The sequence below is a fragment of the Podarcis bocagei genome (assembly GCF_964188305.1).
Source record: "Podarcis bocagei genome assembly, chromosome: 13".
Taxonomy (NCBI): Eukaryota; Metazoa; Chordata; class Lepidosauria; order Squamata; family Lacertidae; genus Podarcis; species Podarcis bocagei.
This window is the reverse complement of record NC_138138.1, coordinates 5,163,217-5,188,415: the sequence shown is the minus strand read 5'-3', so window position 1 is coordinate 5,188,415 and position 25,199 is coordinate 5,163,217. Positions and strand designations below refer to the sequence as shown.

Here is a 25,199-nt window from a genome sequence, read left to right as displayed (position 1 = left end):
GCTGGTGTGTGTGTGTAAAACTGAATGTGTGAAGTTATCAGGGAATGTTTTTGTGGTATAGTTTTTATCCCTGGTTCCCCATGTTCCATTGAAGAAAATACAAGGTCATGAAAAAGGCCCGCCATCAGACACGATCAACATGAGTCAGTCTGACAGGCTTGGCTTTGAAGATTCTTGCCTTTGTCATTGCAACTTAGAGCCTTCACAAAACCCAGTTCCACGTGGCTTTCCATTTAGGTATAGCTTTAGGGAATCAGTACAACAGATTCCAGGAGATGCATGTATTTATTTATTTACTGTATTAAAAAAAGCTCAAAAAGTTTTGACAAATCTTTGGTGAAAAACACAGATATTGTCCGTTAACAGTGAGTAAATGTTAAAGACATCTTATTGTAAAATTTATTTATAATAACTAAACCAATGGTCAACAATATTATACTTTCATACATCAAGATGCAACATATTAGTATGCCATATTAAAATCCACAAGCCCTGGAGCTTGGAGTTATAGGGAATTAGAGAAAGGAGCATAAATCCATGCACAACTCATAATTACTCTACATTCCTTTGTATAGCGATTCTAAACTCTATGGTCTATTGAATAATGAAATAACCAGGCTGAAAGGTTTTAGGCAATACACCATGTAAAACCCCTCGACTTAACATGGCAGAAAATACTGCTAACATCCAAAAGACCTGTGTAAGGATGTGTCCTTCTGGCCAAATCTCATGTTATTAATGCTTTTCCTTACTCTCTCATCGCTGCTGAAAATCAGCTCATGCTGTGTTGTTAAACTTTTCTTGTTGTTGTTGTTTAGTGGTTTAGTCGTGTCCAGAGCACGCCAGGCACTCCTGTCTTCCACTGCCTCCCGCAGTTTGGTCAGACTCATATTTGTAGCTTCGAGAACACTATCCAACCATCTCGTCCTCTGTCGTCCCCTTCTCATTGTGCCCTCCATCTTTCCCAACATCAGGGTCTTTTCCATGGAGTCTTCTCTTCTCATGAGGTGGCCAAAGTATTGGAGCCCCAGCTTCAGGATCTGTCCTTCCAGTGAGCACTCAGGGCTGATTTCCTTCAGAATGGATAGGTTTGATCTTCTTGCAGTCCATGGGACTCTCAAGAGTCTCTTCCAGCACCATAATTCAAAAGCATCCATTCTTTGGCGATCAGCCTTCTTTATGGTCCAGCTCTCACTTCCATACATCACTACCGGGAAAACCATGGCTTTAACTATACGGACCTTGTAGTTGTTAAACTACTCTCCAATAAACTACCTCCGTGCCACATAATAGCTCTTCTGCATTGGCAAGAACTTGGTCAACTAGCGTGGCAGCGCCTGTACTTTGGAACTCCCTACCTATTGATCTTAACCAGGAGCCTCTTTTCAGTTCCCGCTAAAAACATTGCTTAGACAAGCCTACCCAGATGCTTAGAAAGGTGAGGTAATTTTTATCTCTTTTAGTATTTTAACTTTTGTATGTTTTAAAGTAAGGTTTTGACTTTTTCTTGATTTTCTTGTTTTATCTTTTGTAAACTGCTTTGAAGTTTGTTTGTTTGTTTTACAATCAAGCGGCGAATAAAGTTTAGGAAATAAATAAAGAAGGAAATATTACCGTAGGGCAGTATCCCCCCAGAGTACCGAACAAGTTTAATGCAGGAACACCGTGAATAACCTTTCTTAAATTTATCCAGACATTAAGGCTACACGACAATCTAATCAAGACTTTCTCCCCTGCCAGTTTAAATTTTTTGCCCTCGCCAAATAGGGGAGAATTTTTGGAGCATCACAAACTAATAAATACCTTTCAACAAGGCTTCAGTAGTAGTGGAAGCACCCTCAAGTGGCAATCGTATGCCCTTGTCAGCTTTATAGTGATCAGGTGAACAAATAATTGATTCCAATCAGCAGCACCTGGTTTGATAATTGCTCAAGTGGATACAATTCAATAATAAAAAGCCAATTCAGTAATCTAACTCAGATTGCATTAACCTCCCATATACTGCATACGAAAACATTTGTAGAGGTGGTTTTATCATGCCTTTCTCCTGTCGCGCATTGTCATTCTGTTTGGTGATTTCAAAATTTGTTGAATCAGTGGCCACAAGAACCTCACTCAGGCATTCAGAGCGCAAGCTAGGAGGGGAGAATGTGTACGCGAGAGAACTAGGTCCTGTCCTCGACCCCATCACCCTCCATAGGTTCAAGGACAACCGTTGCCAGTAGGAATTCCTCCAATACTCATGTGGCAGGGGGTTCCTGTGTTCCATGAGCCCAGGGGGCTTCCTCAGCGCAGACAAGTCAGAGCCAAGGGGTAGTGGAGCTCCCATGTCCACGCCCACAGACAAGACAAAACCAAATACAGTGGTGCCCCGCAAGACGAATGCCTCGCAAGATGGAAAACCCGCTAGACGAAAGGGTTTTCTGTTTTGGAGGTGCTTCGTAAAACAAATTTCCTATGGGCTTGCTTCGCAAGACGAAAATGTCTTGCGAGTTCCTGCGGGGTTTTTTTCCTCCCCCCCCTTTCCTAAGCCGCTTATCAGCTGATCCGCTAAGCCACTAAACCGCTTATCAGCTGATCCGCTAAGCCCACTAAGCTGCTAATAGCGCTAATCCGCTAAGCCGCTAATAGGCTTGCTTTGCAAGACGAAAAAACCGCAAGACGAAGAGACTCGCGGAACGGATTCTTTTCGTCTTGCGAGGCACCACTGTACTGTAAACCAAAAAGAGTCCTCTCGGACCCTTGATCGTAGAGGGATATGAAATACTAGAAATCATGGGACAAATGAAAGTGTGGGTGGGCCCTCATGGATGTCTCAAAGAATCATGGAGTTGGAAGGGACACCCGAGGGTCATCTAGTCCGACCCCTGGCAATGCAGAAATATGCAGCTGTCCCCTACGGGGATCGAACCTGAGACCTTGGCGTTCTCAGCACCACACTCTAACCCCAAAGTCCTAAGTTTCTATCACAGTGGTACCTTGCGTTAAGAACTTAATTTGTTCCAGAGGTCCATTCTTAACCTGAAACTGTTCTTAACTTGAGGTACCGCTTTAGCTAATGGGGCCTCCCGCTGCCTCCACACCGCCGCAATGTGATTTCTGTTCTCATCCTGAAGCAAAGTTCTTAACCTGAGGTACTATTTCTGGGTTAGCGGAGTCTGTAACCTGAAGCGTCTGTGACCCGAGGTACCACCGTATTTCTATCAGAATGGCCCTCCACCTCCTTTTGGCTTTGAGGGGGAGCTCTCTCTACAAGCTGATAGGCAATGTCCCTCTTGGATGATCTACCAGGGGTCAGCAAACTTTTTCAGCAGGAATCCGGTCCCCCGTCCCTCAGACCTTATGGGGGGGCTGTACTATATTTTTTGGGGGGGATGAATGCATTCCTGTGCCCCACAAATAACCCAGAGATGCATTTTAAATCATAGAATCATAGAATCACAGAATCATAGAGTTGGAAGAGACCACAAGGGCCATCGAGTCCAACCCCCTGCCAAGCAGGAAACACCATCAGAGCACTCCTGACATATGGTTGTCAAGCCTCTGCTTAAAGACCTCCAAAGAAGGAGACACCACCACACTCCTTGGCAGCAAATTCCACTGTCAAACAGAAATAAAAGGACACATTCTACTCATGTAAAAACACACTGATTCCCGGACCGTCCGCGGGCCAGATTGAGAAGGCAATTGGGCCAGATCCGGCCCCCAGGCCTTAGTTTGCCTACCCATGAGAGTCTACACTTACTATTACAGTTGAGCCCACAGATGGCCCACACTGAAAGCACGGAATGCAACATTCAAGTAACATTTTCACAATTAATTTAGCTTTACGCATTCTCAATCTCTGATCACTGCCATTTTTAAACATTCCCAAGGAAAAGCTGCAAGAGAGGAACGTCAGTCTCAAAGAGGTGGCTGAATTATCTCTCTTCTTTATAATCTTTTTAACATAATAAGGTTAAATAGATATGCATTAATAATCTGTAAGGACAATAGACATGCCAGGAGTGCAAATAAGCATATAGTAACAACCTAGTATTTATTTTCTGCGTAAATCCATCGTGACAACCAAATCATGGCAATGCTTGAAGGCATCTACAGCAGATCGACTTAGTATCCCCCCCCCCAAGTTCTTTATCAAGCCTGGGGGCTTGATAATGAGACATCATCACCCCAAACTGAATACTGTGTCTCATTATGACAAGCAAGGAAATTAAGGGATTCACACAATGGTTGTATCCTATTTCTTGTCTTTGGGGCAGAAAGAGAAGAGACATCTAACACTGGTAACCCCTTGTGAACATCTACCCAATCAGGTGAAATAATATGAGTGGTGTAAGTCACCCAAACTGGTCCTTTGAAATATGTTACCATAAATTCAGAGAAACTGCCAGCTGCATTACAGAAAACCACTATCTCAAAATTAGCAGCCTTTTAAGCAAAATCAAGAACCATCAAAAGAACCATCTGTATCTCTCCCTGCTGCAATCTATAATCAGCACAGCTGGTCAGAGAACAACATATATTCAGAGTATTTCTTTTGTGCATGGAGCTGCACATGAAGTGCAAGTTCTGATGCCCATCTTGCTAGAGTTACATCACCGGTATAGGAAAAAGGACACACAAGGTAGTTTACTAGGGTGGCTCCAAATATCATGAAATAATTGCCTTTGCAGTGGGTAGTATGCATACATGGGTCTTTCTGGAATGAATATGGAAAGTATGCATCCTTAAACACCAATGTACAGTGGTGTCCCGCAAGACGAATGCCTCGCAAGACGGAAAACTCGCTAGACGAAAGAGTTTTCCGTTTTGGAGGTGCTTCGCAAAACGAATTTCCTATGGGCTTGCTTTGCAAGACGACAATGTCTTGCGAGTTCCTGCTGGTTCCCCCCCTTTTTCTAAGCCGCTAAGCCGCTTATCAGCTGATCCGATCAGCAGATAAGCCACTAAAAGCCGCTAATAGCGCTAATCCGCTAATCCGTCAATGGGCTTGCTTCGCAAGACGAAAAACCGCTAGACGAAGAGAATCACAGAACGGATTCTTTTCGTCTTGCGAGGCACCACTGTATATGCGCCAAATGAATATAGGAAGCCACTTTGAATGGGCTATAGTAAACAAACCTTATGCTACAAGAAACATTCATCTTAGTAAGGGCCAAAGGGCATGAATCACAGGAGCTCCAGGGTCTGCAGCTCCTGGTGTTTTTATTTTTACCTAAAAGTGATCAAAAGCAGCTGCAGAAATTGGATTAGAACAGCCACAACTGGGGAGTGGGGGCATTTATTTGCTTCCCTGCCCCCAGCTGCTATTACTCACATAGCAGGAGCCGGAGCAGCACATTTCATTAGGGTTTGCACCTGGGGAAATTTTATTTATTTATTTCATCGAAGAAAGAATGGAGGAGAGAGAATGGCAAGACAAATAAGGAAAGAGGTAAAGAGGCAAAAAGCTAACAGGGCAACAAGAAGAAGAGCGGTGAAGAAGCCAAAGGAGAATTTTATTCCTGTAGAGAAAAAGAACTGGGCGGAGATGGGAAGATATGGAGGCAAGATTCATGCCCCTCCTCTTTGCTTGCGCACCACAAAATCAGCCTGCCATCCCCACAGACCCTTCTGCGCAAAAGGCGGGTGGAGCTTGGACTGAGACAGAGCCACCAAAACAGAGGTGCAGGCAGAAGAACAAGGCAGGAACGGATCTCCATCTCTGGAAGTGGCTTCCTCCTTCACTCCACCACTGCCTCAAGAGACAGGTGCAGGCAGAAGCTGCAGATCCATTCCAGCCTTTTTATTCTGCCTGTGTCTCCTCCTTGCCATGATCCTCATGAAAAAATAAAATCATGGGGTGCCCAGACACTCCCCGCACACCCTGTGCATGTGCCTATGAGCAGAACAGATGCTCTCGCCTGTATTTTTTTTCCCTCCAGGGGAATAGTAGCAGTTATAGGGTAATGGTGGTGTTCTGAGAAAATTTTTCTTTATATTTTCTCCTGCAGGGCTAGTAGCAGATTGGTGGGGGCAGGAATTAGACTGGCAGAAAGTGATGCTTGAGGGAAATGGTTCATCCAAGGATAGCCAGCTTGGTGTGCTCAGGTTGCCGTTGGATTACAACTCCCCTCATTCCTGACCATTAGCCGTGTTGACCTGGACTGATGCAAGTTGGAAGCCCAACAACATTTGGGGGCACCATGTTGGCGACCCTTGAGATCAAGCCACCTCTCTAGGCACAGCTAGTCCAGTCTAAATCAGTTCAGCTCTGTGGCTTGAGAAAAATAAAACTGGTGGGAAATACAAGTGTGAGTCCTCCATCTCTTGATCCAGTTTGGCCCAGCGTTCAGGTGCTTGTCCTGTTCTTCAACACTCCTGCAGGCTGGTATGGAGCAAGTTTAACAGATTTCTCCCTCCCTCGGCTATTTTTGTTACAACAGCCTAACACATCTAATTCTCTGAAAAGAGATTAATATATGCATTTGCTAATTATTTATCTGAACAGTCCTCATGTTTATTATTTTAGGATTTAGAGAGAAAAGTCTCTCAGCCTGACCTACTTCACAGGGTGGTTGTTAGGATTAAACAGGGAGGAGAACCATGAACTTGATTTCCTGGGAGGAAAGGGAGGTTGGAATTTTATGATGAAATAATAAGATTTTTTAAAAAAAAAAGATCAGGAAGAAAGTGCACATAAAGAAAAGGTGAAACAGATTATACAAGCAACATCAACATAATATGAGAAATTTATAATCCAAATATATGAGACTCACCCACAAGTCACAAATGTAGCATAATAAGAGGTGGGGAATACATAATGAAGCAGCTAATGGAGTAGGTCCGTGTTGTGCCTGGAAATAAATTCTGGGGATTTATGAATAAACATGATTCTTAATAAGGAGGCTCCCAGTGACCCGTCAATATTTATTTTAGGAAACTGAACAAAAAAACCACATAACATCAATGCAGGAAACAGTCTCCTGAGCACAAAGATGGTTGGCAAGAAAATTCTTCAGCGTAAATGGAACCCCTGTTCACCGCTCACAGTTGCCAAATGTTTGAGTAGCATTTGAAATTTGGCAGCTCTGAGGAAATGTCTTCCCAATCAGATGGAGCAATAGAAATTTCTCAAGAAACATGGCTCAATTTTCCTGATTTTTGAGACAGAATCCAAAGAATAACCACCTCCAGACTGTCAGGTTTTACTATAAGAAGGGAGCCTAGTGAGGCTAGATAGCCGTCCCTGGGCTTTGCGGCTGGCCTGGTTCAGATGAATGACATTCAGCTGAGAGCACTGATCACGGACGTGTTTTGACAGAAGTCAATAACACCCCGCTACCTGCTTCTATGTATCAGGATGTGTAGAGCTTTGTAGAGATGGGTTAAAAGGGAAATAATACAAAGCTGTGAGGTGTAAGTCTTGTTGAGCTGACTGGGAACTGTGGCTATTGTCCTATCATATTCAACGTATTGGGCAATTGCCAAGAAAGTCCAACGCATTTGACTTCAACGGAGGCAACTTTGGAAAAATGAGGGGACAGAAGAAAGTCGAAAGGGAAGTCAAGAGGGTCAGATCTCTCCAGAGTGCTTGGAGGTTATTAAAAGACACAACAACAGACTGTACACTGCAGATCAGGAAAGGGACCAGCAAGCCCAAGAGATGGCCAGCAGGGTTAATGAGCAGGCGAGGAAACGATGAGAGGCAAGAATGTCCAGAAGAAGAGAACGAGGAACATAAACCTTGGCAAAAGAAATGCAAACAGACAATAAGGGGTGAAAAAATTCCCAAACTCTCTGAAAACATTTAGTCCAACAATAACTATTTCTTTAAAACATTAGAAGCAAGAAACAAGTCAGGGAGGTAGTCGAACCACTGGACAACAAGGAAGTTAAATATATGCTAAAGGTGGAAAAGAAGATTGCAAAGAAGCTGAGTGAATTCTTTGCGTCTGTGACTCCCTTTCTCAGGAAGGGAATCTGAGGAACTGCAGCAAATCACAGTGACAACAGGTGAAGCTTTAGTGAGAAATTAAAAACGTGGAGAAATAAGGAAATCATCCACCTAAGTGTTCTTAACCCAGTATCTTCTAACAAAAAGATGTAATTTTTCTCTAAGATCAGTCTTCATATTTGACACTTGGAAGGTGGCTAATGCGACAATTTTCATAATGGAATCTGAAGAAAATTAGAAGCTGGTTAATTTAGCATCTGTTCTGGGAAAACTGGTGGGAACGATGATTAAATATAGAATTATCAAGCATACAGAAGAACAAGTCTTGCTGAAGAAAAAGAAGTATGGCTTCTGCAAGGATAAGTCTCATCTAAAAAGCCTTTTAGGGTTCTTTGAGTATATTGCACATGGATCAAAAGCCCCTTAGGAGTAAGCAGTCACGGGATAAGAAAAGAGGTCAGTAGCTGGTTAAAGAACAGGAAGCAGAGAGTAGAAATAAATGGATAGTTCTCCCAGTGCAGGGATGTAGAAAGTGGAATCCCTCAAGGACTGAGATTGTAGTCTGTGCTTTGAACAACTGAATGAACAAGGTCCCATGGTTCTAAGAGGTGAGCAGTGAGACAGTCAAGTTTCCTGACGACACCAAATTACCAGCTCCTTGGAGAAAAGGTGAGATATAAATGCAATAAATAAACATCAGGAACATAAACATACTTTGCAGGAGAAAGATTAACTTTAGAACGGATGCAGCCAAAATAATCCCAGCAGAGAAGCTGATGCTTGTGTGTTTCTTTTTCTTTATGGGGGAAACAGCATCAGGGCCGGCTGGTGACAGGAGGCAGCCCTGGGACTGTTACTCAGGAGAGGAACCAGCTGACTTAAATGTAAGGGAAAGGAAACGCCAGCTGAGAATTGGGGCCAGCTCAAGGTAGAGTGTGATGGGCTCTACCATGGGTAGGCAAACTAAGGCCCGGGGGCCAGATCCGGCCCAATCACCTTGTAAATCTGGCCCACGGACGGTCCGGGAATCAGCATGTTCTTACATGAGTAGAATGTGCCCTTTTATTTTAAACGCATCTCTAGGTTATTTGTGGCACATAGGAATTCATTCTCCCCCCCCAAAAAAAAAATATAGTCCAGCCCCCACAAGGTCTGAGGGACAGTGGACCACCCCCCTGCTGAAAAAGTTTGCTGACCCCTGAGCTCCACCCGCCCCAACACCATGTTTCCTTTAGGGGAAAAAATACTTTTGCTGATGCAGCCAAAATCTGGGGTGGGGGTCCTTGCAGAAAAAATGGCTTGGGAGGGGGGCAGTTTCAGCCCCCGTTTCCGACGGTGTGGTTTGAGAAATCTGAGAATTGCTTCCTGAAGTGCTGCTGCCCTCAGCTTCCCACTCTGACCTTTCCTGGATCCTGAAAATCTGTTTTTAGTTGTTTTAAATTTTTGTAATACTTTCCCCATTATATTGCGTTAACTTATGATGCTGTACCCTGAGTTCATTGGAAAGAAGAGTGGGATAAAAGTCCAAACAACAACAACATCACAAACACTACAGGTTTGAGATTTCTTGAGGTTTTGAAGTCCAGAGTCCCTCACATGCGTTTTGGTATTTGAAGCTGACTAAATAGATTCTGATAATGCTAAGCTGCGAATCTTAAGAGCCTGGCTGATGTTTCCCAGCAAGCTCCTTTTTCGGTGCCGGCAGCGGTGGGAGTTTGTAGCTTCAATTTGTACATTAGCCAGAACGTTGTAAGGCAGCCAACCCTCCTCTCTTGCAAGATTTGTAAGAGATCATTATTTAAGATTTTGGCAACTTATTATAACGGAACTATTCATCTTGCAAAATTGCCCAAACAAGCCTTATAAGGCCATTGCTAGCAGAAGGGAAGTGAAGTTGTTACAGAGCGAAGCCGGATTGGAGGAAACAGAGCAGCCTCACTTTCCTATGTGACTCACAAAGGCAATCTTTGGCCTGGAGCAAACCTATTTTCTCTTCTATTCCAGCTTTGCCACTGTTGCAGTTTCTCACTTATGTTGACCATCAACATCCCCGGGCATCTGCAAAATGAAACTCACCTGTTCCCCAAATGATGCAAGTTAGGATAGCAACTGAACACATGGAACGGCTGCGCTATGTGGGAACTGCTCTCCCCGCAGCAATGACCGGTAGTGCCATGCTTGCTATCGGCAGCCATTATTTCAAAGTGGAGAATGTTTGGTGGGGTGAATTCGCTCAGCTGCTCCAGTCACCACGGCATAGTGCTGCCAGGAGAAAAGCAGTATTAGGAAAGTCCCTATCGCACTACAGCCAGGAATGGGAACTGTAAGGAAAGCAGCTGACTCAGCAGATGTACCAGCGCAGTGACCCAAACTGACTCGCAAGCCACTGGCTATGCAACACGGCAGCTTGTTAGTGCTTCTGCACCTGATCTGAAAATGGATTTAACAGCTCAGCAATTCGCAGGATTGCTCTGCTAGAAGCACCATTTATTAGGAGTGCTATTCATTGGGCCGGTACTTGAGATCTAGGCCAGCACAGTGGCCGAGGGACAAAACAGATGCCATAAAGGGCTCCGACTTGGATTAGAAAGGAGCACGGGAATGAAAGGGTGCTTAACCTTGCCACCCGTGTCATTTTTATGTTTTAACTGTCCTGTTTCCTGTTCCCTGCTCCCCCCCCCCCACCGGCTTAGTTAGTAGCTTCAGGGGCAGAGTTAAATATGTCCTCCTGTAGTACCAAAGGCTGCTTTAAAATTTTAAAACAGCAGAATTTAAAGGAATCTGGTCATGAGTTTCCCAGATGTTGTCTTCTTTAGCCTTTAACCGTGAACTGTAGCCACAAGCACACTAAGTGGCCTTATACAAGCCACTCATGTCTTGGCCTCAGTCTTCCATCTGCAAAATGGGGATAATGATATTAAGTTACTTAGTACTAAAAAGGATTGACAGAATTGTTGAGGTAATATATGTGAAATATTTTGAACGCTCCAAAGGTGCAACATAACTTACAGTGGTGATAATGATTTGTTGTTGTTGTTTAGTCATTTAGTCGTGTCCGACTCTTCTTGACCCCATGGACCAGAGCACTAATAAATGGACAGCCTTAGGGTGCCCATTTTGAATTTGTCCACTGGGAAATGTTAAAAAGGTAAAAAAACAACAAAAAACACCTTCTGCAATATTGACTTTTAAAAGAAAAAGTTCCTTGATGAGAGTGTGTGACACAGAGGCCTCCATCCTAAAACTGCTTCCCTCAGGTTAGTCGATATCTCTGTGTACAGCAACAATATGCCCTTATATTTAAAAGGCCCACCTGCTCAGAGCTGGTGTAAAGCTAAAGCTATGAGTCTGTAGGACCTGTTTTAAACCTCGTGTTGGCCATGGACTCCCTAGATGGCCTTCAGCCATCCACTTGTTCTTAGCCTCACATTTGCGTGAGGAAGATATTAATATTGCCAATACCATACAGGGCCATTTTAAGATTGTTGAGATAATATTTTTGAGCCCTGCAAAAGCACGATATGATAGGTACTTAAACACAGGCATTCCTCCAATATATATTTTAAGCATTTGAATTCCTGCTCTTTCACAGAAAAAGAAGAAGAAAACATCCTTTCCCCAGGCCGTCTTACAATATAATACAAAATACAACCTCAAAAAATAAATAAATCATCCTCCACCCCTTTGTTATTTTTAAAGCACTATTTCACTATTAAAACAAACAAGCCACGACTGGAGACAATGAATTCACAGCATCACGGAGCAGGCAGCGACTGCGAGGCCATTAAGAGACTCTCCACCACGAATCCCCACAAACTGAGATTAACAGGCAATGAAATGGGATGAGTCTGCAAATAATAAACTTTCAGTTAGAGGCACCGGAATCCCAAAAAGCCTCAGCAATGCATTACGTGTGGGGCTGTCATTAACAATGACTCAAAAGCATTAACTAGTGTGGAATATGGCTGCCAGGATTTTTAAGTGCCAAACACATTTGTTATCACTATAGCTATTATTCTAAGAGGTGCCTATGTGCAGGAGGACGCTGGTACGTACCTTTAAATCCCTAAACTGCAGGAGCCCTCGGCACCTGAAGGAGTGCCAGTTCCCGTCCCTGCCTGGCTGTGTTCTGAGATCTGCTGAAGTTCTTCTGCAAGGGCTTTGCTTATCAGAGCTGCACTTGGTAGCAACAAAGGAGGGGGCCTTTCCGGTGGTGGCCCCTCCGTCATGGAATGCCCTTTGTCAAGAGGTGTGACTGGGGCCTGCGCTATTTCATTTGTGTGTGTCCGTTTTAAGACTCCTCATGTCCGGTGAGGTTGTTCTACCAATTTCAATGCAGCTGATAGGTTTTACTCATTTCCTTAACTGCTTGAAGCATAGAACCTGCCATTTTGCATGAGTATACTACCACTACTCATAAAAAAATAAATAAAAAATCTATCTTAATAAGTTATGTTCTGATGTTGACATTTTCTATAAAGTGATGGTTATCAGAAATACGTGTTTTTCTCTTAAAATGAAAATAACCAGTGGCCCGTGTTGCTATTTCCCCCTTTGGCACAGCTGCTTCCATTTGGAAAAGGTGTTACTTTCTCCCTGCCCACAAGAGCAACACACTGTCAGTGATTCCACATACTATATAGCACCAATACACCAGATTTTGTTAATTTAATCTTGACTGTTTTCTAAAGCAAGCAATTAAATCTGGCTGAGAATCTCGCCCCCTCCTGAAATCTCTTTACTTTAGCTCCTCCAAGCGCAGACCTTAAAAGCTTGATGTGAGTTCTAGTTTCAGGTGTCCCACAACACATCAGTCTGGAGCAGACGGATTCAGACACGTCTGTTCTTGTCATTTGCAGCAGCTTAAATGACACAAAAGTATTTTCCAGGGACTCTTCTTACAAAGCATTTGTGTTTGCAATTAAAATTCCTTGCTTGAAAAGGTGCCTCTGTATTTGTTGTTCCTCCACTCTTTGGCCTTTTTAAAGTACCATTTACACCATGCTGACATCTGCACTTCAATGCGATTTTACCCCTGTCCACTTTCTAAACAGCAATAATAACCACAATACAGCTGGGGAAATTAATTTACCTCTCATTGAAGCTACTAATTGCAGAGTGCATTGTCTTCCTTCTTCTCTCTCTCTCTCTCTCTCTCCCTGCCCCCTTTTTCCTCTGACGCACGAGCTCTGTAATAGGTGGCTGCAACTTGGAGCTTGTGTAGTAAATTGAAACCTGCTACTATATTTACACACTTTCCACATTTAGACAAAAGCTAATTTTATCTGGAGTTCTATTTGTGGGGGCTGCCAACGTCACTTTATGTTCACATGAATCCCGGGCATCATATGCTTCTTATTTTTATTTACTGAGCCTTTGCCAAATCTGCCTCCTTTCTTTTTATCCGCTTGTTTTTAAGAGAATGAAGTAATCTGTTTCAGCAGCCCAGTCTTGGAGAATGCTATTGTATAACTGCAGATTCCCAGATTATCACCAAAAGGGAGACCACTCAGTGCTGCTGCTGGAAAACCTGCTTTCCAGGACTGCCCGCTCCATTTCCCTCATACTCTGATAGTTGGCGATTTTGGAGGGGACCCCCCCCCCTTGGCTTATGGCCTGGATGTTTCTCTAAAATGCAGCCACTGCTGAGCGTGTCCTTGGTGTCATTGCCATCACTGCCATTTTTTCACGACACGTTAACGTCCTTGGAAAACAAACGTCCGCACCCTGTGTCGGTTACGTTGCACTCTGAACAGGAGACGGGCAAATTCCAATTTCTGCTTTTTATTAATAGCAATATGTTTTTCAGCGGTTCAAGATGGGGTGAGTTTTGTTTTCACTGACGACAGTGAATGCGTTTGATTTTAATGAATAGCACAGTGGAAAACCAACTGCACCCTGAAGTCCTGAAAAATGTGCAGCATCTGAGAGATGCATAATTCATGCAACGGCAGCGAGGGCTTCCCTGGCTTTGTCTGGTAACCTCATCTGGCCCCAGAGGAACTCCCCCTTCTGAGATTCGAGTCATTCATTTTGTGTGTCAGCCTGGAATGCCAGATTCATTTGATACCTCCATCATGCATCTGGGTTTTCTGTACGCTCATATGCTCTTGTCATGATTTCTCCGGTTACTCTTGAATACTGCCAGCGGCTTCTGACTTACATAAAAGAATGAATAGCTTAACAGAGGCTAAAGTTACAGACAAAACATGCGAGGACAGATTTTCACAGGTGAGGATTACCCCACACCCTGGCACTTCACTCCAGTGGATCCCCTTTTAGTTGCTGGGTGCCTGGGTGCTATTTTTGCCTTTGAAAAAAATCAGCCCCTTGCCATTTTTATAAATTAAAGCAGACGGGTTCATCCATGTTAGAGGTACTGGACTAAAAAGGGTAACCTTGGTATAAAAAATGAACGGAAGCATGCTTACATCTTTTTAAAAAAACTTTTTTTTTAATACATTAATGTTTTTAACCCAGATTACCTGATTCATTAAAGGAAATGGGACTGACAGATTTTGGGTAATTCTTGTAAAGTATGATGGTGATAACTTCTTGAAAGGCAATGACTAATCTAACATTTTACTTTCTTTTCCATTTTTGGTATATACTAGCTGAAGCAAAACTCTCATTATCTGAATATTGCTTATTCAGAACCCTTAATTATTTGAATGCACGGAATGCCCTTTGTAGGGTTTTTAGATTCCATGCTTTACTCATAGTATTGAAAAAATGAACCTATGCTGCCAGTTCTCGTAGTAGACCAGTATAAAGTAAGCGGCACGTAAGCGGCACACAAAACACTACCAAACCATTCTACGTACTAAATCTTATATTAATAATCCAAAAATTGAGAGAGCTATGTACAAGATCTACTACAGAAGCCACAGACAGAAAACTCATTCAAATTGTGCCCAAAAGGAAGATTCAGTCTTTAAAGGTTCCTTGAGCCAGGCTCAACGAGGATAAGTTTGATCAAACGAAGTGTTGGTGATGTTACGCACAAAAGTTAGGCAGGGTGTCAGCGTTTGTCACCTGTTTCACTACTGAAGAAGCCCCAGACTCTTCATGGGCTCCTAGGAGTCGGCTCCTGTGCAAGTTTCTTTTTTTTTTTTATAAATTTTTTTTATTGGTTTTACAAAATTTTTTAAAACAATACAAACATATAAAAAGACATGCAAACAACCTTGTTTCTCGGACTCCCCCATACCTCCCCTTTCTGCATCCCAATGTCGGTTACTTTTCAGCCATTCCCAGCGACAGGGCATGAAAAAGCAAAACAAGGGAAAGTAATAGTGCCACTGTATTCTGCTCTGGTCAGACCTCACCTGGAGTACTGTGTCCAGTTCTGGGCACCACAGTTCAAGAAGGACACTGACAAACTGGAACGTGTCCAGAGGAGGGCAACCAAAATGGTCAAAGGCCTGGAAACGATGCCTTATGAGGAATGGCTAAGGGAGCTGGGCATGTTCAGCCTGGAGAAGAGGAGGTTAAGGGGTGATATGATAGCCATGTTCAAATATATAAAAGGATGTCACATAGAGGAGGGAGAAAGGTTGTTTTCTGCTGCTCCAGAGAAGCGGACACGGAGCAATGGATCCAAACTACAAGAAAGAAGATTCCACCTAAACATTAGGAAGAACTTCCTGACAGTAAGAGCTGTTCGACAGTGGAATTTGCTGCCAAGGAGTGTGGTGGAGTCTCCTACTTTGGAGGTCTTTAAGCAGAGGCTTGACAACCATATGTCAGGAGTGCTCTGATGGTGTTTCCTGCTTGGCAGGGGGTTGGACTCGATGGCCCTTGTGGTCTCTTCCAACTCTATGATTCTATGATTCTAAAACGGCTTTTGCCTGAAGCGAGACTTTGTAATTTTAGTGTGTTGCTTCTTATGCTTTTAATCTGTTTGAAATCTCACTAAGTAATTATTTCTGCAACAGTTTAGGCAGCTGGTTTCTTTTTTGCCCGCCCCACCACAGATTTTAGGAATCTGCAAAAATACGCTCAGGAAAATAGATATCACCAGAGTTCTTTGGAGGACGTCAGAGCAATTATAGCCAGAAGTACAAGTGTGGCTTTTAAAAGTTGTGGGCTTGTTCGCAAATTCACCATTGCAAGGCATTGCGTCCCCCTCTCCCCGCCACCCCCACCCATGTACCAATATAATAGGTGGCATGAGGCAAAGGATATGTACAGCCTGGCATGGATATGCTGGACGTCTGTAATCCTTCCAGCCCTTTTGGATGAACAGCAATACAGCTCACTTCACACACACACCTTTGTAATTAAGAGAGCAGTGGGAAGGCCACACAGCCCTGATGCCCAGCTGCGTGTACAGCGTTGCCACAGAGAGTGGGAACTGGCCCTGTGTCTGTGTGCCTCACAGTGGAAGGAAAATTCACACATTGGCAGCAATCCAGCGCACAGCTGGAGCCAAGCACCATTGATTTTCAATAGGATTTAAGATCCTGCATCTATAGAATAGATGCAGACCCATTGTGTTCAGGGCAATGCATGCTTTACATTAAAAAAAACAACCCCAAACCCTCATTTAGCTTTTAACTCAGAGAAAAGTACTTGCACGTCAAATTACATTATTATTATCATCGTCTGAGGACCACTGGAGCAGCAAAACAATATTTATTTCCTTCGTTACATTTTCAGGCTTTCAGATGCCTGGAAGGAGGTTATGATTGTGAGAGCGTTTCTAAGCCTTTCATGAATGGTTGTTCAAAAAGAACAGACTGTGTGTTACAGTTACCTCTGCACAGGCTGCTTCCAGTAATATTTATAACAAGCAGAAAGAACAAGCATGAATGCAAGAGACTCAGATTAATTTCAAAGTTGTACTGGAGTCCTTGATGTATATTGGTGGTCAGGGACGTTGTTAAAAGGTGACCTAGCCAGGGGGCCATAGCCCCAGGTCTTTTGCAACAGGCTCCAGATCCACAGCCCCATACCCCTTTTAAAGTTGAAAAAAACCCCACCCCAAACCTGCATGTATCTGCTTTTAAGGGCAGCAGAGTGCACTGCAAAGCACAGTGCTGGTTATGCTCCAGCTATCTGCCATCTTAATCTACCCAATACCTCAATATTAACAAATGCAAATTTGTATCATGGTCCTGGGTGCCAAACTACATAGCTATGTTCTTGTTGCTACTACCTCAGTTGTGAACTCTGTCTTGCACAACCTCATTACATGGGATTCAAAGCATAAGTAGCAAACGTACGTTTGTTTCTCTCCCGCTGACGCATAGCAGAATTGCTAACCGGCGGGTTTTCCACAAGAAAATCCAGTTTCAGACCTATGTCATGCACCCCAGGGAAGGAATAAGTCAGCCGGGGTGTGTTTGGCCTTAGGCAATGTCCTGTGACTGTAGTATGTCTTTGAAATTTCTTTGGTCCGCTGTGGGCAGGCCTTAAACTATTATGAAATCCTTCCCCACAATGGAACTATGATGATTTTATTTAAGACATTTATATCACGTCTTTCCCCATTAGTTTCTGGAGTAGGTGATCAAAAATGGTTTCAGCTGGCATAAGATCACAATTAAATACCATTAAATCACAACAATGTCAATCACCACCGATAATATAATAGCAGGAATATAATTTACAACATGTTCGCAGCCTGCTCTTCAGCCAGAAACTCTTCCAGATAACAGCTTACGTTTGATCAATAAAAACAGGACAGCCCTTGCCTGCAGGCTGCCAATCTAAAAGACATGGCACAAAAGGAAAAAGGGTAAGGAGGGAAGAGTTAAAGTTGCATAATAGTTCTTATGACGATCAGCGGGAATAGAAACTGTTCAGGGAAAAGAGGAGTTCAGTGGAGTTGGGTTTTCAGCAGAGCCAATGGACTGCCCTGCTGCTTATATAATAATAATAATAATAATAATAATAATAATAATAATAATAATAATAATACTCTGGGAGGCTTCCAACTGAATATTAAAAACAATACAGCATCAGACATTAAAAACTTCCCTACACAGGGCCATCTTCACTTGTCTTTTAAAAGTAAAATAGTTATTTATTGTCTTGACATCTGCTGGGAGGGCAACTACAATGGTTCCTCGGGTTACATACGCTTCAGGTTACAGACTCCACTAATCCAGAAATAGTACCTCGGGTTAAGAACTTTGCTTCAGGATGAGAACAGAAATCGGGCTCCGGTGGCACAGCGGCAGCGGGAGGCCCCATTAGCTAAAGTGGTGCTTCAGGCTAAGAACAGTTTCAGGTTAAGAACGGACCTCCGGAACGAATTAAGTACTTAACCCGAGGTACCACTGTATTGGTCTCTGGGCAAAGTTTGGGCTCCTGAAGAACTGAAGCTGGCTTTCCATTTGCCACTCTAAAAAGCAATACAGTTGTGGAGAACGTAACTCCTTTCAAGGAGTTGGGGGCTCGTGTACGTTACAAGCTATTTAAGACAATTTTAAGTGTCAGCACCTAGAATCGTACTGATGTGAGGGCCAGAAAGACCTTATGATAATCTACATTTAGTAACTGCATCACTGGATCTCCTTTAATCAAATGGTTTTAATTAGATCCAAATTTGACAAGCAGCACATGTGCATGTATGATATTGTAGCCTTCCATCTAAGGCAACATGATGTTAAACTGGTCATTCGTGGCCCCTTTTGCAGGAACTGGGATTCATTTTAACATCTCCCGTGTTCAGTGCTGCTTAGTCTGACGTGCCTTATTGAATAAATGCTGAAAATACCAGAGCCCAAGATGGTGTGGCAACAAGCCAGCCTTAATTAGTTAAACTCACAGCACTTAGCACCACTCATTAATTCTAAGAAAAAGAAAAAAGATCTCACTCCACCTTTTTTTTCATTAAATCAAAACTTTCAGGAAGATGAACCATCTTAGAGCACAGTCCTAACTCCATTTTGGGCTGGCAGGATTAAACATTTATTTTGCATCTCACTTTTCTATTTTTAAAAATCCCCCCCCCCCCGCTTACAATAAAATCCAAATACATGACAGAGAAGAATAGCACTATGGATATCACATTTTTCAAAAATTAGATTAGAAATAAATAAAAAGGAAGCTGGACTTAATTTAAAGTAAAAAGGCAGCTTTATATAACGGAGAAAAACAAATCAGCTGCGTAGGCCAAATATCTGTTCAAATAAAAAGATGTTTGCCTGCTGGCAGAAGATCATCCACAAGGTTCCAGAAAAGTCACCTTCAATAAGGAATCCTCAAGTTTGGGTGCAGCCAAACACCCATCAGTGGCTGCAGCTGTCCAAATCCGTGTGAAGTCGCCTTGCAGCCTTTAGAGGAAGCCCTTTGCAGATAATGTTGCAGTATCCAAATGAAATGTAATGAAGGCATGTGCCACTGTGGTCAGATGTGCCATTTCTAGGAACAGACAAAGCTGGCATATTCCTGGCAACCGCAGGAACCTGAGCACCCAGGTTTAGTCGCGAATCCAGGAGAATCCTTAAATAATAATAATAATAATAATAATAATAATAATAATAATAATAATTTATTATTTATACCCCGCCCATCTGGCTGGGCTTCCCCAGCCACTCTGGGCGGCTTCCAAAAGAATATTAAAATACTATAATACATCAAACATTAAAAGCTTCCCGAAACTATGAAGCTTGGAGTGGTACAACTTCATCCAAAGCAGATGGAATCCCAATTTCCCGATCTACCTTTCTGCTGACCATGGGGAGCATCCACAGGATTTGGCGGGGGCTGGCACTGGGAGTAAATAAAATAAATAACCCAGCATTTGCAGGTTGCAACAGAGAATAGCAGTAGCAGGTGGCCTAGTGAGGCATCAGCCCTTACCTGACTTCCCAACAGCTGTGTTACTGTAGCTTACTGGGAGCGGGAGAGCAAAGTGGTGGGAAGGTCAGGATAGGAGTTTCCCAGCACCTCCTTTTGAAACCATCCCTCAAGGAAGAACTGGAACTCAATCTCGTATATAAATTTCTTTATTGGTTTTTTAACATATCATTTTCAACAATAATTAAACATACTTTTACATCTTATACCATTTTTTTTTACTTCCAGCAATCTCATCTGAAAATTTTCCAATCTACTCACTTAGTATACATTTCTTACTTTCCCTATTGCATTTAAATTTCATAACTAATATCTCTGTTCTTTTTCTACTTTGTAACGTTTCATATATTTCTGCTTACAAAACTTATTGTAGTCCCACTAGCGTAATTTGTTGATTACAATTGCTCTTCAGATAGTTCGTATACTTTTTCCAATCTTCTGTAAATCTCTAGTTCTGCAGGTTTCGAATCCTTCGTGTCATTTTATCCAGTTCTGCATAGTCCATTAATTTTGTCTGCCATTCTTCTTTTGTCGGAATTTCTTCTTGCTTCCATTTCTGGGCTAACAATACTCTTGCCGCTGTTGTTGCATATAAAAACAATTTAACATCTTGCCTATTAATGTCCTGACCTATAATACCAAGTAAATATGCTTCTGGTTTTTAAAAAACGTATATATTTTCTTTTGGGCCAGTCTGACCATATGTCTCTGTTCCTGGTACCAGCATATATCCCAGTCAGGAAACGGGCTCCCACAATATTAAAATCTGTTAAAATCTGGCCTGAAGGTGCTATTCACCAGCTGCAGGACTGTTTTGAGAGAACCAATTGGGATATTTTCGATAGTTCAGACCTGGAGGAGCACACGGCGGCAGTTCTGTGCTATATCAATCACTGCACAGACACTGTCACTGTAAATAAATCCATCCGGTTTTACCCCAATCAGAAACCCTGGATGAATAGAGAGGTCCAGTGCCTGTTGCGGGAAAGGAACAGGGCTTTCAGGTCAGGCGAGGTGCAGCTTTACAGTGTAGCAAGAGCAAACTTGAGGAGGGGTATTCGACGGGCAAAATTGGATTATAGGCTGAGGATTGAGGATAATTTAAGGAGCAACAACACAAGACAGATGTGGCAGGGGATTCAGCATATTGCGTGGCTATTCCCTCCCCCCCCCCCACGGGTGGAATAAATAAAGACAACGGACAAAGAGTTTAGGTTAAGTGGGCGAAAAAGGCCACAACTTTATTGATTACAGGAAAGAAAGGTATTGGCTTTAGGCATTGGCCCCTAACCGACTATCCGGTCTGACCGGGAAGGGTTGAACACCAACAGGGGGAGCCACCCGAGATGCGTATCCCTAGGCGCTCCCCGAGGGGTTACCGCTCGGGGGCGCGCTTTAGGCCCTAGCCTCCGTAGGTTTCGGACGAGGCGACGCCCCTCGGAGTCCTTTAACGAACTACCCTTCAAGCATTGGGGGAGGTGATGGCGCTCCTCCCCCCCAACCTCATCTGCATGACAATACCCCGGCCAATGCCTACCGCCAACCGGGAAAGTTGTGACGAGTTGCTACGAGGTAGGCGAAAAAACCAAGTGGCTCACAAAATCAGCCAATTAGCCAAATGGAAAAACTCCTACCAGGCCCCTTGCGGCGACCAGCCGAAGCCCATAGCAAAGTCAGTGGCAAGACCTAAAGGGCGGGTGGGAGGGAAACCGCGTCGTTTCCAGGGAAGAAAGGGAGGGAAACCGCGTCGTTTCCGATTGGCTGGGCCGCAGGGTATGGTAATTGGGGGGAATCCCCTACCTCCTCGCGAGGCTGGCGCCAGCCTCGCGAGGGCAAGAGTGGGCTGGGTCGTGAACCCGCAACCCCCCCTCCTCCTGACGATCGGAAGGGGCATTACCAACTACAAACCTAACCTTGGTGCTGTCGACGGTGACCCCTTGCTGGCGGAGGAGCTTAACCTCTTCTTTGCTCGCTTCGAGAAGGAGCCACCTGAGACGCCGGTATTACAGCCACCAGCCCATAGGGGCCCCTCATTCACGGTAGAGGAACATGAGGTGAGACAGGTTTTGAGGATGGCGAATCCGAGGAAGGTGGCTGGACCTGATGGCATCACTGGAAAGGTGTTGAAGGGCTGTGCGGATCAGCTGGCGAGGGTCTTTACTAAGATCTTCAATAAGTCCTTACACCAGTCTATTGTCCCACCCTGCCTGAAGTCGTCAACTATTGTCCCTCTGCCTAAAAAATCCACAATCAGTAGTTTGAATGACTATAGACCAGTTGCACTGACTCCAATCATCATGAAGTGTTTTGAGAAACTGGTGCGCCGTCACATTATTTCCTGTCTTCCATTAACTTTTGACAACTACCAGTTTGCATACAGAGCAAATAGATCCACAGAAGACGCCATCAATACCACTCTCCATGCTGCTCTGTCCCATCTGGAGCAGCCGGGGAGTTATGTGAGGCTGCTGTTTGTGGATTTTAGCTCTGCTTTTAACACTATCCTCCCCCATAGACTGGTGTCCAAGCTAGAGGCGATTGGACTCTCCAACTCCACCTGTCTCTGGGTTTTGGATTTTTTGTCAGAACGTTCTCAGAGGGTTAGAGTAGGGTCACACATGTCCACAGCCCTTAGCCTTAACACCGGCTCACCACAGGGTTGTGTGTTGAGTCCCCTGCTCTACACTCTCTATACGTATGACTGTACAGCCATCTATTCCAGCAACAAAATCATCAAGTTTGCTGATGACACTACAGTGGTAGGGCTCATTTCAGGAGGGGATGAGTCCGCCTATCGGGACGAGGTGGAGCGGCTCTGTGTTTGGTGTGGAGAGAACAATCTGGCTCTTAATACGGCTAAGACCAAGGAATTGGTGGTGGATTACAGGAAAAAAAAGGCGGACATTCAGCCCTTGTATATCAACGGGGAACGGGTGGAGAGGGTGGCGGAATTCAGGTTTTTGGGAGTAGCTATCGATCAGGGCATGACTTGGAGCGCACATACCACTGCTCTGGTGAAGAAGGCCCAGCAGAGAATTTATTTCCTCAGACTTTTAAAGAAGAACAATCTGAGTGAGAGACTGCTGGTGTGCTTCTACCGAGGCTCCATAGAGAGCATTCTTACATACTGTATTTGTGCTTGGTTCTCCGGTTGTACAGCTAGGGAGAGGAAGGTGCTCCAGAAGGTCATAACCACAGCCCGAAGGATTATTGGTCATCCTCTCCCATCTTTGGAAGAACTGTACGGTTCCCGTTGTCTTAGGAAAGCAAATAACATCCTGCAGGATTCATCTCACCCGGGACACGGTCTGTTTGCACTACTGCCTTCTGGCAGGAGATATAGAAACATCAAGTCAAAGACAAATAGACTGAAAAACAGTTTCTATCCAAGAGCTGTGGCCTTTTTGAATGCTGTAACTCGATAGTGTGACCTGGGAGTTTGATGGGTGTGGTGTGGGTGTGGCTGGAATGTGGTTTGTTTGGTTGTTGTTGTTTTGCTTTTGATGTTTTAAGGGATGGCATCCAATTTCGTTGCACTTTGTACAATGTTGCACTTGTGTAATGACAATAAAGAATCTATTCTATTCTATTCTATTCTATTCTATTCTATTCTATTCTATTCTATTCTATTCTATTCTATTCTATTAATGTCCTGACCTATAATACCAAGTAAATATGCTTCTGGTTTTTAAAAAACGTATATTTCAACATCTTTTTCATCTCGTTATATATCATTTCCCAGAAGTTTTTTACTTTCTTACATTCCCACCACATATGGTAAAATGTTCCTTCTTTTTCTTTACATTTCCAACATTTGTTATTTGTCTTAAACGTATAAGACAAATAAGATAAGAACTGGAACTCAATGTCATTCCAATCTGGGGCAGGTCCGAAGGATATCATGATTAATGGTATTGAAAGCAATTGAGAGATCCAGCAGAGCAGGAATCATAGAATCATAGAGTTGGAAGAGACCACAAGGGCCATCGAGTCCAACCCCCTGCCAAGCAGGAAACACCATCAGAGCACTCCTGACATATGGTTGTCAAGCCTCTGCTTAAAGACCTCCAAAGAAGGAGACTCCACCACACTCCTTGGCAGAAAATTCCACTGTCAAACAGCTCTTCATCTGTCCTGGTAAAGGTCATCCCTCAGGATAACCAAAGCAGTCTCCATCCTATAACTAGGCTGAAGTTGCCACCACACATTAAGCCACTGGTTGTTGCAGTCATCCATTGTGGAGACCCACTCAAAGACTCAGGTTAGCCTGTTCTGCATATACCTTCTCTGGGCTTGCCTACTGGTTGGCATCCATCTGTTTCGGGAGACAATGGAGAAGTTTAGTTTTGGGGGTGAAGTCAAACTGTTGGCGGGTTGCCGCGCCTGCTGCAGCTGTAGAGCTTGATATGGGAGAGACATGTTTCGTTGCAGATGGAGCAGATGAAGGCTGCAGATGCTCCATAGTATTCCTTCTCTCTGCAATCCTCCCAGTGGTCATTCCTCCTCTGGTCATTGGCCTGACTGTCTCTAGGCACTGCAAGGGAGTCCCACACTGCGGGGCAGGGCCAATAACACTGCCGTGGCCTTGATCATCCGGAATGGATTTACAAATTCTGGCAGAGAATGTGCAATAAGGGGGAACAGAGCTATTGTCTCAGGCCAAGGCCTGACAGCCTGAATTGAGATCAATATCAAAGATATGCAGCTGATGTCTGGCAAATTAACCTGCTAATCACAGGTTTGTACAAACTGAAGAACTTCCTCACCTGCACATATCCACCCAAACCAGAACTTGCAACCTGAGTTTCTGGTTGTGGAGAAATATCCTCAGAATGGACCCATGACATGCTTGTTTCCGGTGGGTTCTGAGCTAGGGTTGCCATATGTCTGGAATTTCCTGGACATATCTGGAATACTGCAGTTGGCAACAGTGTCCTGGCAGAAATTGGGGAAATGTCTGGGAAAATCTTGACGTATGGCAATCCATGTCAGTAGTGTCATTTTTACTGATCTTCCATAAAAATAGCTGGATAATGTCTTTTTTTTTGTTATTTTGCCAAAAAAGCTCAACAATTTTTCTGTCCAGATTTTTACTGTTTGAAATATGGCAGCCCTATCTGAGCATCTTTTGAAATACATGAGAGGTGAGTGCAGCGTGGTCCTTTGAACATCCTGAGGGAACATTGCTTTGACCTCTCAAGCCTGGAGGCACCTGGTCACTAAGCGGCAGCCATAGTCCTTCTCTCTCAGCACACTGCAGGACTCAGCGCAACCCCATGTTGGGCCTTCTTGAAAGGGACTTTAGCTGAGTTGTCTTTTGCTATCTTACTTTAATGTTTTGATGGCTGTTCTGTAATTCTGTTTTTTGTTAAATTTGTTTCAGTTTTTCACATTTGTATTTTGATTTTGTTCTTCAGTTTAATTTGATGAATATGATTTGTTTTTATAC

At 43.6% G+C, this 25,199-nt stretch overlaps 1 protein-coding gene and 1 long non-coding RNA gene across 5 annotated transcripts in view; one reads left to right on the top strand and one right to left on the bottom strand.

Annotated features, from left to right (window-relative positions):
* The window catches only part of LOC308571350 (uncharacterized protein), a 127,677-nt gene extending 114,523 nt beyond the window's left edge, over nucleotides 1-13,154 (bottom strand). For all 4 annotated transcript variants that reach the window (XR_014001303.1, XR_014001304.1, XR_014001305.1 and 1 more), the window contains exon 1: nucleotides 13,032-13,154. Coding sequence is in view for 1 of the 4 variants with exons in the window: in XM_081167001.1 (XP_081023127.1) it covers nucleotides 13,032-13,063 (32 nt within the window). In the remaining 3 variants the exon portion in view is untranslated. The remainder of the gene's footprint in view (nucleotides 1-13,031) is intronic.
* Nucleotides 1-25,199, top strand: part of LOC308571467 — a 150,852-nt gene that overhangs the window by 18,755 nt on the left and 106,898 nt on the right. The window lies entirely within an intron of this gene.